Genomic DNA, 12,761 nt, shown 5'->3' with positions numbered 1-12,761 from the left:
CTCCCCCACAGCTGTGCACTGGGGCTTGGGGGGAGAGAGACTCCCCTCCACAGCTGTGCACCTGCGGCTCGGGGGGAGAGACTCCCCCACAGCTGTGCACTAGGGCTCTGGGGAGGGTGGAGAGAGAGAGACCCCCCCACAGCTGTGCACTGGGGCTCGGGAGAGACCCCCCACAGCTGTGCACCTGCGGCTTGGGGGGGGAGAGACCCCACAGCTGTGCACTGGGGCTCGGGGGGGAGAGACCCCCCACAGCTGTGCACCTGCGGCTCGGGGGGGGAGACCCCACAGCTGTGCACTGGGGCTCGGGGGGGAGAGACCCCCCCACAGCTGTGCACTGGGGCTCGGGGTGGGGGGAGACCCCCCACAGCTGTGCACTGGGGCTCGGGGTGGGGGGAGACTCCCACAGTTGTGCACCTGCGGCTCGGGGGGGAGACTCCCCACAGCTGTGCACTGGGGCTCGGGGTGGGGGGAGACTCCCCACAGCTGTGCACCTGAGGCTCGGGGGGGGGAGACTCCCCACAGCTGTGCATGGGGCTCGGGGGGGGGGAGACTCCCCACAGCTGTGCACTGGGGCTCAGGGGGGGAGAGACCCCCCACAGTTGTGCACCTGCGGCTCGGAGGGGGAGACTCCCCACAGCTGTGCATGGGGCTCAGGGGGGAGAGACCCCCCCACAGCTGTGCACCTGCGGCTCGGGGGGGGGACTCCCCACAGCTGTGCACTGGGGCTGGGGGGGGAGACTCCCCACAGCTGTGAACCTGCGGCTCGGAGGGGGGAGATCCCCCACAGCTGTGCACTGGGGCTCTGGGGGGAGAGAGACTCCCCCACAGCTGTGCACTGGGGCTTGGGAAGGGGGAGAGACTCCCCACAGCTGTGCACTGGGGCTCGGGGGGGAGAGACCCCCCACAGCTGTGCACTGGGGCTCGGGGTGGGGAGACTCCCACAGTTGTGCATGGGGCTTGGCGTGGGGGAGACTCCCCACAGCTGTGCACCTGCAGCTCGGAGGGGGGAGATCCCCCACAGCTGTGCACTGGGGCTCGGTGGGGGGAGACTCCCACAGCTGTGCACTGCGGCTCGAGGTGGGGGAGACTCCCCACAGCTGTGCACCTGCAGCTCGGAGGGGGGAGATCCCCCACAGCTGTACATGGGGCTCACCTGCGCAGGGTGCAGGGGCCACACACAAGCGTTTCCCTGGCCGCGCATGCTCCCTGCAGGGGTCCCAGCAGCAGGGGTAGCTGCTCCGCACTGAGCACCGGGGCCCTGGGACAGGCTGAATGGAAGCCCACTGACCTTCCAGGCCCGTCACAGACCCCAGGCCACACAGCCTGCCCTGGGGAGTGTGCTGCCTTCAGAAGAAGGGGCCAGGGAGGGGCCGGGCAGGGGCCCCTGTCCCGGGTGGGCTCCCTGCAGCCTCCGGCCTGGCCTTCAGTGACGCCGATGCCAGAAGCTGCAGGCCCGCGCTGTCCCTGCCCCACGAGCAACCCAAGGCCCGCCTGGTTTATGTGAGATGGGCAGGGAAGCATCCTCACCCGGTTCCAAAGGAAAGCCTGGAGACTTGATTGTGCCCGATGCCGAACCCCACGGGGTTTGAGCGGGTTTGCTCCCCTCCCCTCACTGCTGCCCTGGGCCGCCCGAGCCGTGGGAAGGGGCACAGGGGTGGCGCCTGCAGTGAGCAGACCCTGCAGCTGCCACAGGCTGGCCCCTTACAGAAGAGGGGTGCAGGTGCGTGCAGGAAAACTGCGCTGCCCCACGCCAAGGTTTACAGAGAGAAGAACCACGCAGAACACAGCCAACGCTCTCCCAGCAAGCACTGTCGGCTGTCCCGGCACAGCAGTCAGCTCTCCCAAGGGCAGAGCCAAGGGCCACCTCACAGGGGCTGTGCCAAGCCCAGGCACACAGGCAGGCTGTGGGCGCACAGGTCCACCTTGCCGGCCATCCCTGTATCAACATCACACTCGGACAGCCTGCAGGCAGCACTGGGACGCAGTCCCACGAGGCCTGGGGTCTCTGCCGGAGGAGCCCTCGTGAGGCAGGAAGGGGATCCCGGCTCCCGGGACCAAGCTGAGGCGGGGGACGTGCGCTGTGTGGAGCAGGCTGGGGCCATGGGCAGCCATGTGCTGGGGTACACGGGGCCTCGGGCTCTGGACGTGCAACAGAGGGAGGGCGTGCTGGGGCAGACACAGGGGAGATGAGCTGGCTCTCTGATCTGGGGCACCCCGGCCTCCTGCCTGCAGAGGGCAAGCACGGGACATGCACAGGCCATGCCCGCCTCTGACGCTAAGGCTCAGTGCTGCACAAACCTGCGGCAGGGCCACGGTGTGCGAGCAAACACGGACAACCATCGTCCACGCTGTTCTTGGGGCTGCTTCGGAAAATGGTTTGTCTTTAGAAAGTCTACGTTTTCCTTAAAATATTCAATTCTTGGTCAACCACACTCAAAGTTTAGTTAGGACACAACTATTCTATCTCCAAAGCCTTGTTAGCTATTCTGTTCCTCATTCCAAGAACATCGGGGGTCCTGAGACCACACACTGACCCACCCACCCCAGCAGCAGGTCCTGCCCCGGGCACTCTTGCAACTCTGCAGCAAAACCCAGCACGCGCCAGTTAAACAGCGAGTCCTGAGTCTCAGGCCAGCGTGGATACTCCAGACGTTCGTATTAACTAGTCTACAGCAAATGAAAACTGAAACCTTCAAAATACAATCTTGATTTTATTGAGATAACAATGTAGCTGATTTGGCAGTTAGCTTTGGTATAAAATTTCCCTCTTGACATGACACACGGTTGGGTTCCTAGGACAGAGGCACGAGAACGGAGGAAGCACAGGACAACTAAGGATGGCGACGACGTCTGTGCTCCGCACCTCCCCGGAAGCCAGGACCCGAGGGCCCCCCTTCTGTCTGAGCGAAAAGGACCTGCCCCGAGAGACGTGTGACGGACAGGGTAGGGAGGAGGGTGCTCAGCCCAACAGCACAGGGTCACGCTGACGGCGCCTGCAGAGGCCACGGCTGCCTGCTGTCCCACCTTAACCCCTACAGACTCTACACCTGCACCAGGTCTTGGCCTCTGACAGTGCAACGGACAGGGCCGCACACGGCCCAGCAGGGGAGCGAAGGCCAGGGCAGGCCTCACAAGCTGCCCTCTTCCGAGGGGGGGGTCTTCCTCTCGGGACAACGTGCACCACACCCGTGCTGCCCGCAGCCACACCACCCCGCAGAGCAAGCCCGCGCCTGGCTCACAGCCAGAAAGACGGAGTTACCCGAGGCGGGCAGGTAGGTGAAGTGCTGGAACTGGCTTCGCTTCCGCTTGCCATTGCACACGTAGAAGCTGACCTGCACCGGGCTGGTGATTCTCTGGTTGCGGAAGGGCGGGATCTCCACCACCAAGGAGTGCTGGGGAGACACGGCAGACAGGACGCAGTGAGCCCCCACCGTCCCGGCCACAGCTGAGGCGGCCCCTGAAGGCACTCAGAGCAGCCACCAGGCCACCGAGAAGCGCTGGGCCCCGCTGTCCTGAGCCCCGGAGACTCTGGGACTGAAGGCCAGGCTGCCTGGCGCCCCGGGGCCCAGGGTGGGTTTTCATAGCAGACAGCGGCTGCCCTGGCACGAGGCTGGCTGCGCCGTCTACCGCGGCTCGGTGGCCAGCAGGAAACGGATGGAAAGCACGGCCGTGTGCTGGAGCACCTGTGAGGCCCCAGGGCAGCTGGGTACTGACACTGGCTCTAGCATGGGGGCTGTGACCCTGGCCCAACAGCTGGCTCAGACCCCAGGCCCACCGCAGCACTGGCACCACACTCAGGCTGAGAACACGGGACCGCGGGCGGCGGCTGCTGTGGCCTTATCACATTTTAAAAGTGAAATCCAGCAGTGTTTTTACAGAAACCTTGCTCTTTCAAGTACGGATACTGTGCCGGGGTGGCACAGCACGTGAAGATCACGGCTGGGGGCAGGGGCGGGGGCGCCCAGGCCCCAGCTGCCTGACTGCACGTGGATGCTGGGCTTGCACTAGGCACGAGGGGCAGGGGGCAGGTGTCCTGACACACCTGTTAACCCCATGATTTCAGTCTAACAAGTAGGGAAAACATGTGAAAAAAAATCCCTTGTCTGACTTCTTTTGTTAACGTAATTAGCTGTAGCTTATTTCCCAGTTTCATATTGAAATTGATTGAATGTGTTAATGAAATTTCAGAACATCAGACACAGAGAACTGGAGAGAGCTTTGGGTCCAAGCCGGTTCAGGAGGGGGAGGCCCAGCTGGGCACCCACAGACCCCTGGACCCAGCACAAGCTCCACCCCCAGGGCCGCACCTGCTCCTGGCAAACTATTCTGTCATTACCCTCACTTCCTCTGGTGCCCTCCTGGGCGTCTCTGGAAGATTCAGAGCCAACGCACACGTGGATGTTGGAGGCCACAGTGCAGGATAGCCGGCCCCACGAAGGGGGGGGGGGGTCACTGGAGCTGTGTGTGTCTGACCCAGGGCACTGGCACCCTCTGAGCCACAGTTACACGGAAGGAGACACTGCAGGCGGCGCCGGCCCCTGGCCGCCACTGTGGAGTTGGTCTTTACAGAGGAAATGAAGAGAGCAAGGACCTTGCTCAGGCTGACCGTAAATATGAGTTAGGAAGGACAGCGGTGTGCGGCCGGGACCCTGGGGCCAGGGCCACGCCCCGTGTGGGCACAGGCTGGGGCACATCAGCTTTCTCAGCACCCAATGACACAAGTACTGTCTCCACTGGAGCCTGCTTCCCAGACACGCAGGGCAGGGAGCTCCCGGGGCACTGGCACAGCCCTGCAGCACACCTCAGTGACACTGGGAGAACATCCACTGTCTTCGTTAAGCTCACAGACTTCATTACAGACTGCCTGCACACACAATCCATCCTGTTTAAACAACGGCTCCGGGGGGAGCACTGTGGGCAGCAGGCCGAGCCACTGTTGTGACACCGGCATCCCTCATCAGAGCACTGGTTCGAATCCGACCCAGCTCCCTTCTACTGCTCCTGGGAAGGCATGAAGGTGGCCCACACGGGCCCCTGCACCCCCACGGGAGTCTCACATGGCTTTCCTGGCTCCTGGTTTCAGCCTGGCCCAGCCCTGGCCATTTAGGGAGTGAACCAGTAGATGAAGATCTCTCCCTTCCTTCCCCATCGCTCTTTCAAGTAAATAAGTAAATCCTATTTAAAAAGAAAAAAATGACACCTGCAACATGGTGCATTTGTACCCACATGTCTATCCTGCCCTAGGGCCACTCAGGTGGGGGCAAGAAAGTCAGCTGAGTGGAAGCTGCGGGCTGCAAGGGACCCTGGGGGCAGGCAGGGGCTTGTGCACCTGCTGCTGTGGGGGTGTGCATCGCACAGCAGAGGACTCTCTCAGACAGAGCTGCCGCGAGAACAGGGAGGGTGGGCAGGCCCGAGACCAGCGGGCAGCCGGGGAGGGGGGGCAGGCCCGAGACCAGCAGGCAGCCGGGCAGGGTGGGCAGGCCCGAGACCAGCAGGCAGCTGCTGGAATGCCCGGAGAGCCTCCCCCACCAGGACACACAGACTGAGACGGCTCGGCAAGGCCAGCTCCCTGCCCTGTCCTGATGCCCTCCCGCTGCAGAAGGGTAAGGTAAGAGCCCAGCCCTCTGTCCCTAGGATGTCTCGGAACAACAGCACCTCCACTTACGCTGTGTGGCGGCACGTGCAGACGACATGACAGGCCACCCAGACACCTCCGTGGTGGGCAGAGTGAGTGTGGAGCTTGGGGAATTCTGAATTTCTTAAAACACCACTTGCTAGCCCTGATGTTATATTAACCTAAAGTTCCTACCGCTTTTCTGAGACTAAGCAAAACACTCAAAAAATTAAACAGTGGATGGAAATCCGACTGCGAAGAGCCTTTACCCATCCGTGCTCTGAGCACACCAAACACAGACGGAGACCCAGCTGTCTGCTGACTCCTGGAGACACAGACAGACTCTGAGGATGGACCTCTGCAACGCCAGCTAGGGCGGCGGGGGAGGCGACACGGACTTCAGACAAGCAGTCTGCAGGGGCAGGCCTTCGGCTCGGCGGTTAAGCCACCCGCATCTCATGAGAGTGCCTGGTCAAGCCCCAGCTCTGGCTCCAGACTCCAGCCCTGGGAGGAAACAGGTGATGACCAGGGTGCTTGGGCCTCAGCACCCACATGGGAGACCCAGGCGGAGTTCCTGGCTCCTGGCTTTGGCCTGGCTCAGCCCTCGTTGTGGCGGGCAACTGGGGAATGGACCAGTGGATGAAGAGCTCTGCCTGTATTGCTGTCTCTCCACCTTTCAAATAAAGATCTAAAAATAGTCTGTAAAATTAGCCAATAATAGAAACAATCCTCATTGTCAGGCACTGGGATGCTGTGTGACGTGGCGGATGGAGCACACCTTTGACACACGCCACGTGGCCACACACACGGAGCCGCAGCACTCGGCCTCTGGCATCAGCAGCTTCAGGAGCTCCATGGCCTCCCTGCCCCTCGGCCCCGTGCTCCTGGAGGGGTGATGCTCACTCACTGCCGGCCTCTCCCAGCTGAAGTCTGCTTGTGGGCGGCGTGGCACATCCCGGCCAGGGCTGGGCACCCATGTGGGAGGCTGGGAACACGTGGCCTCTGTGGGCAGCCACCATGTGGGGTCTGCTCTGTGTGGGCTGCGTGGGACCAGGATGGGAGCACAGCCGGCACACGTGCTCCCTGGGAGCAGAGGCTGAGGCTCTGCCCAGCATCCTCTCTGCCCTGAGTGCACAGTGCTCGGCTTCCCTGGCCTCTGACTGGGGCCCGTGCGCAACGGAGGGCAGGCAGGGTACTCACCGGCTGGCACAGGTCTCTGTCGGTTTTGGCTTCCATCTCCCAGACATGGTGGCCATCTGGAAGGCAGGGCAGGGCGAGGCTGTTACTTTGTGAGTGGAGGGCACCCCGACTCCTCCCCCATGACCCAGGCCCAGGGCCCCGGAGAGTGGGGTGGAGATGACCTCTCTCCAGAAAGGTGGCTGGCCCTCCAGGCTGGGACAGCATGCACGGGCCCAGTCTGCAATGCTGGGCACTGCGAACCTGGTAGGGCCCAAAGACCTGTGCCCGGGGCTCCTTCCACCCCAGCCCCACATCCAGCGGGAGGTGTGTGGCCTCGGAGTGCAGCCCTGCCTCTGGGTCCCGTCCCCAGGATATGACAGAAGCAGCCAGAGCGACCCTAATAGGCCTCACTCAAGGCCTGGCCCCATCCCCGCTCAGGAGAACGGCCTGGGGCACGAGGAAAGCCTTTCCTGACCACTCGCTGCCACATCAGGACCCAGAAGTGCGAAACTGGAGGGATTTTTTTTTTTTTTTGACAGGCAGAGTGGACAGTGAGAGAGAGAGAGACAGAGAGAAAGGTCTTCCTTTTTGCCGTTGGTTCACCCTCCAATGGCCGCTGCGGCCGGCGGGCTGCGGCCAGCGCACCGCGCTGATCCAAAGGCAGGAGCCAGGTACTTCTCCTGGTCTCCCATGGGGTGCAGGGCCCAAGCACTTGGGCCATCCTCCACTGCACTCCCTAGCCACAGCAGAGAGCTGGCCTGGAAGAGGGGCAACCAGGACAGAATCCGGTGCCCCAACTGGGACTAGAACCCGGTGTGCCGGCGCCGCAAGGCGGAGGATTAGCCTACTGAGCCGCGGCACCGGCTAAAACTGGAGGGATTTTTAACCCTAGCCCAGTGGGCTCCCAGGTGAAAGGTTGCCGTGGGCTCTGCGCCTTCGAGGCCCTGCCGGGCCAGCCGGCTCCTCGGGGCCTCATCTGGGGACAGCGACAGCCTCCTCTGGGGGCCTCTTCCCTCCCCCAGCGTGCAGGAAGTGCCCAGGCGCAGCTGCAGGCCGCGCACGTGGGTCTGCCATGCTCACACTCGGGCCCGGCTGCTGAGCCCGGCAGGACGCCCTCTTCCTCTCCCTGCGCTGGGCGGGCAGCAGCCGAGGGCGGGATGGGGGTCACGTGGGGGCTCCCAGCCTCAGCTGCACCAGACAAACCCACCTGGGGACAAAGCAGTCTCGACCAGAGGGATGGCCCCGTCCCTCTTCCACGGAAAACAGCCGCTCACTCACGTGGCAGCACGCCCTCGGGCTCTGGGGAGGGAGCACAGGGAGTCCCGGGGCTCCCTGGTGCCTGTGGCCCCACGATGCAATCCAGACAGGCCCACACCACTGCCGGGCCCCTCCCTGCCCGTGTGTACAGACGTCAAACTGCCCTTCACATGACCAAGTCTCTATTTTCTTTCAAAGCAACTTGTGAGTTTTCCTAGGACAAGGCCTGACTCTGCCCCACCCCTGTGCGACCGGCTGTGGTGTTGCCACCTGCCTGGCGGGGCCCCGCCTGGCTGCAGTCACACTGCAGTCTCACTGAGAAAGCGACCGAGAAGGGGGGCCTAGGCCAGCACCCGGAGGCAGCTCACTTGCGAGTCACACGCTCCAGGCAGGGGGCGCTGCTGTGTCCAGGTGCGGACTGGGGCTGGACAACAAGGCAGGGAGCAGAGCGCGGGGCCCGGGTGAGGAGCTGTGAGCGCCGCCAGTCCTGGAGAGCCCACCGCCGCTGCCTGGCATGGCAACCACAAAGCACACGGGGCCTCTCGTGCCTAAGAAGCACAGAGAAGCAACAGAGACAACGTGAGGTAGAGGCAACCACGCAGCTCCCTGGGCCCAGGGCACCTGCCAGCTGGGCGACGGGCGCCCTCAGACACCAGCCCTGTTTCCGTGCACAGCCCAGGACACAGGCCTCTCGCTCGTCCATTTCTGCTCAAGACCACGAACCAGCTGCTGTCCTTTACGTCAGAAACACCTGGGGCAGGCACTGTGGCGTAGCGTGCGAAGCCTCTGCCTGCTGTGTCAGCATCCCGCGCGGGTGCCGGCTTGAGTCCCAGGTGCTCCACCTCCGACCCAGCTCCCTGCCAACACGCCTAGGAAGGCAGCAGATGAAGGCCCGAGTCCTTGGGCTCCTGCACCTGTGAGGGAGACCTGGAAGAAGCTCCTGGCTCCTGGCTTCAGTCTGGCCCAGCCCCGGCCATTGTGGCCATTTGGGGAGTGAGCCAGCGGATGGAAGACCTCGCTGTCTCTCTGTCTCTGTAGATAATAAGAGACGTAAGGCAGGCAGGCAGGCACGCACAGCGGCTGCTCTGAGGGAGCCGGAGCTGCCGAGCGATCGTTGTTTCAGGTCCCCTGCCCACGGGCGACCCTGAGGAGCAGCAACGCGCAGGCCGAGGCCTCTCTCCCCGGCAGAGCCCACGCGCGGGCCGAGGCCTCTCTCCCCGGCAGAGCCCACGCGCGGGCCGAGGCCTCTCTCCCCGGCAGAGCCCACGCGCAGGCCGGCGGCCTCCAGCAGGAGGGAGCGGTCAGCGCTGAAAGGGCCTTTGTGCTTCAGCCTTATCAGCAGCTCCCAGGTTCTCAGTCCAGAGTAAAAATGTTCCAAACCATTGGGGGATTCCCTGTGGCTGAGTCATCGGAAAGGCTTCCCCGCCACGCCCGCTGCCTGGCCCGCAGGCCCCGCAGGCCCCGCTGGGCTGACACATTGTTTCCGAGCAGGAAGCAAGCGCCACCTCGGAGCCGCCAGCTTTCCTGAGACTGCTTCTCATCCTGCTGGGGCCGCAGCCAGGGCTCAGCCCTCCTGGGTGCCTGAGTCCCTGCCGGGCTCTCCCACCGGGGGCGGGACAGCCCAGGCCCGCGAGGTCACTGGGTTAAGGAGCGGGAGCTCAGGGGCGGCACAGTCACACAGAGGGCACAGGGGACTGGGGGCCTGGCCCAGGCCCGAGGCATGGCAGCCTTTGGGGCACGTTGTCCACTGTGACCAGGAGGGCAGCCGCGTAGGCACTGAGGAGGAGCTGCCTGTCTGCGGTGCAGTGACCAGGGAGACCCTCCAGGGCGTCAGCGAGGGAGGCTCCGCAGTGGGTGAGCAGGAGGCGGCAGCCCCTCGTTCGGGACAGCGAGCAGCCCTGTCCTCTCCGACTCCCGCACGGTGCTGCACTGGAAGAGAACCGGCCACTCTGGGATTAGCCCGGCTGGCACTTGGACAGTGACACTGTGCCACCCCCTCCTGAACATGGCCACAAGAGATGGATCGAAGTGGCCGGCGCTGTGGCGGAGCGGGTAACACTGCTGCCTGCAGTGCCCGCATCCCACATGCGGCTGCTCCACTTCCAGTCCAGCTCTCTGCTATGGCCTGGAAAAGCAGTAGAAGATGGCACAGGTGCTTGGACCCCTGTACCCACGTGGGAGAAAGAAGCTCCAGGCTCCCGGCTTCAGACTGGTGCAGATCCATCCACTGCAGCCATTTAGGGAGCAAAACAGCAGATGGGAGACCTCCCCTCACCCCCACCTGTAGGTAACTCTGCCTTTCAAATAAATAAATAAATCTTAAAAAAAAAAAAAAAAAAAAGAGAGAGAGAGAGATAGAATGGCCACCACATTGTTAAGGCAGCTAGGAGGATACGAGACAAAGCGCTCCACCCAGCACTATCCCAAATAAGGGTGTGAGGACAGGAGCGACAGAGGGACATGCGCAAGAGACACCACGACCACCCCGTGGGGCAGCAGCTCCCCTCTCGGCATGTGCCCGCCAGAGGTGGACACTAATCCACCCAGAAACTCATCAGGAGTGCCACGGCAGCTGCACACACGACAACACCAAGGGGGAACCGCCCACGACCAGCAGTTGTCCAGTGGACAAAGGAAATGTGGCCGGCACACAGGGGACATTGCTCAGCTGTGGGAAGGACAGACAACTGCTCCACAGAGGAACCCTGAGAAGGCTGTGTGAGGGAGAGCACGGGACACAGGGGACCAGTGCCCAGACCACAGCACGGTGGCGGGCTGGCGAGGGGCTGCTGGGGGTGCAGGCTTCTGTCCGGAGGGAGCCCATGGTGCAGACACAGGATGGTGGGCCACGTGCCTGCCTGGACTGTGGGTCACCACTCAGTGCAGCTGCTGTGGGGGCAGGGGCGCACGCCCAGCTCCTCCTCTGCGCAGGAAGCCGCTGCTGCTCCACCTTGAAAGGAGGCTGGGTGTGCGCGATGCCTTCAGCATGCCCACTCCTCAGCCCCAGGGCTGAGCCGGGAGGAGCAGGATGAGACCAGCGCAGAGCAGGTCACAGGTGACACCTCTCTGGCCCTGGCCCCCGCTACACGTTGGGCCACTCCCCCTACGCAGGGGAAAGGCAAAGGCAACCCGGCAGGCCTTGCCTTGCTCCCACCCCACAGGTCCCCACGTCAGCGGAGAAGAGCTTCCAAGGGTCACGGGGTCAATGTGCCCCCACCCCCACGCCTGACCAGCAGCTACAAGCTGCGCTCTCTGCTGTGGGCTCTGAGTCCAGAGGTCAGTCCTCAGCCAGTCAGCACTGAGTTCCCCAGCACCTAGCTGTGGCCACGGCCCCCATGGCCCTGGGCACCGGGAGGTGTCAGGGTGGCACCTGCTGGCTCCGAGCCCTGTGCTGGCTGGGCAGCGCCAGGGAAGGTCCCATGGGATGGGCTCCATCACAGCTACAACTCCAAGTTCCTCTCCCCCTGAGACACGTGCAGATTAGAGTTTCAGCTGGGAACTGCGCACCAGTCCTTCACCCGGGGCCATTAAGAACACAGCCCCCTTGCCCATGGCTGTCCCCACCCCAGAGTGAGCGGAGCTCTGTCCAGCCCCACAGCCACGCGCTGCTGGCCCGGCCTGAGCCCCGCCTGACCAGATCAGCACCGTGGTATTTTTATTCCGTGACGAATGCTGCCGTGTGTGAGCGAGGCTCATGGCACTGCAGCCCTGCTGGGCGCCAGGGAAACGGAAGGAGGGAGCTTTCCGACGCACTAAGCCGTAGTTTCAGGCTGAGTGGCCCCACGTCCGCGGCACTGACACCTGGTGAGCGCTCACAGAAGCGTCCAGCAACCCTCGAGGGAGCAGGTGACCCCGTGCTGACAGGACCCCCTAGGCCCACCACGTGAGCGGCAGTCCCCCAAGCAGAGCAGGTGAAACACGGCCCACTCTGGCTGCCTGTCCCCTGCTGGGACCACCATGATCTCAGGGGACGCGAGAGCTCTGGTCACTGCTGGCACAGCACGGAGGGGCAGCAGGTGCCCTCTGCAAGGTCTCCAGAGGGTGCAAGCACACACACGCCTGGGACACGTGTGCAAGCACACAGAAGCACTCGCACCCCCACACTCACATTCCCATGTGTGAACATGTCCGTGCACAGCACACCGACCTCCCCTCCCGGCTGATGCTCTCTGGAGCCTGGGGACAGAGCTGCTCCCCAGGGGCTCTGGAGATCTCCTGTCTGCACAGGGACCCCCACTTGGCGCCTGTCGGGTGCGGGGAGAGGCCCAGCAAGGCGGCATCCTCATCCCTGACAGCTGACACTGGGCACTCTAGCAGCAGTGAGAGCCACTCTGTTGGCCACTGGGAGCCCTGCCCGTGGGCACCCCGTTCTGTCAGACTGAAATGGGGTGAGCGCCTGGTGCCTTGGCTGAAATCCCTTCCAGCTCCTCTGCTTCCGATCCTGCGTCCTGCTAGCGTGCCCCCTGGGAGGCAGCAGGTGCTGGCTCAGGGACTCGGGTCCCTGCCGCCACATGGAGACTCAGACCGTGTGCTCCTGGTCCTGGCTTCTGCCTGGCCCAGTCCTGGCTCCCAAAGGCATTTGGAGACTGAAGCAGCAGATAGAAGATTTGTCTGTCTTTCAGATAAATCAAACTTCAAACTTAACGATTGATTTTCAAAACACAGGCTGAGCTCACAGTGAGCCCTCAGCCTGTCCTCAGGCCACGTGCAG

The 12,761-nt window shown here is 63.3% G+C and overlaps 1 protein-coding gene across 1 annotated transcript in view; it reads right to left on the bottom strand.

The window, feature by feature from the left end:
- The window catches only part of NFATC1 (nuclear factor of activated T cells 1), a 123,189-nt gene that overhangs the window by 48,452 nt on the left and 61,976 nt on the right, over positions 1-12,761 (bottom strand). Inside the window, 2 exon segments of the mRNA XM_062201825.1 lie at positions 3,260-3,392; positions 6,815-6,870. Coding sequence (XP_062057809.1) covers positions 3,260-3,392; positions 6,815-6,870 — 189 coding nt within the window.

The sequence above is a fragment of the Lepus europaeus genome, chromosome 9, assembly GCF_033115175.1.
Source record: "Lepus europaeus isolate LE1 chromosome 9, mLepTim1.pri, whole genome shotgun sequence".
NCBI lineage: Eukaryota > Metazoa > Chordata > Mammalia > Lagomorpha > Leporidae > Lepus > Lepus europaeus.
Note: the sequence above shows the minus strand (reverse complement) of the source record. Positions and strands in the feature narration are given on the sequence as shown.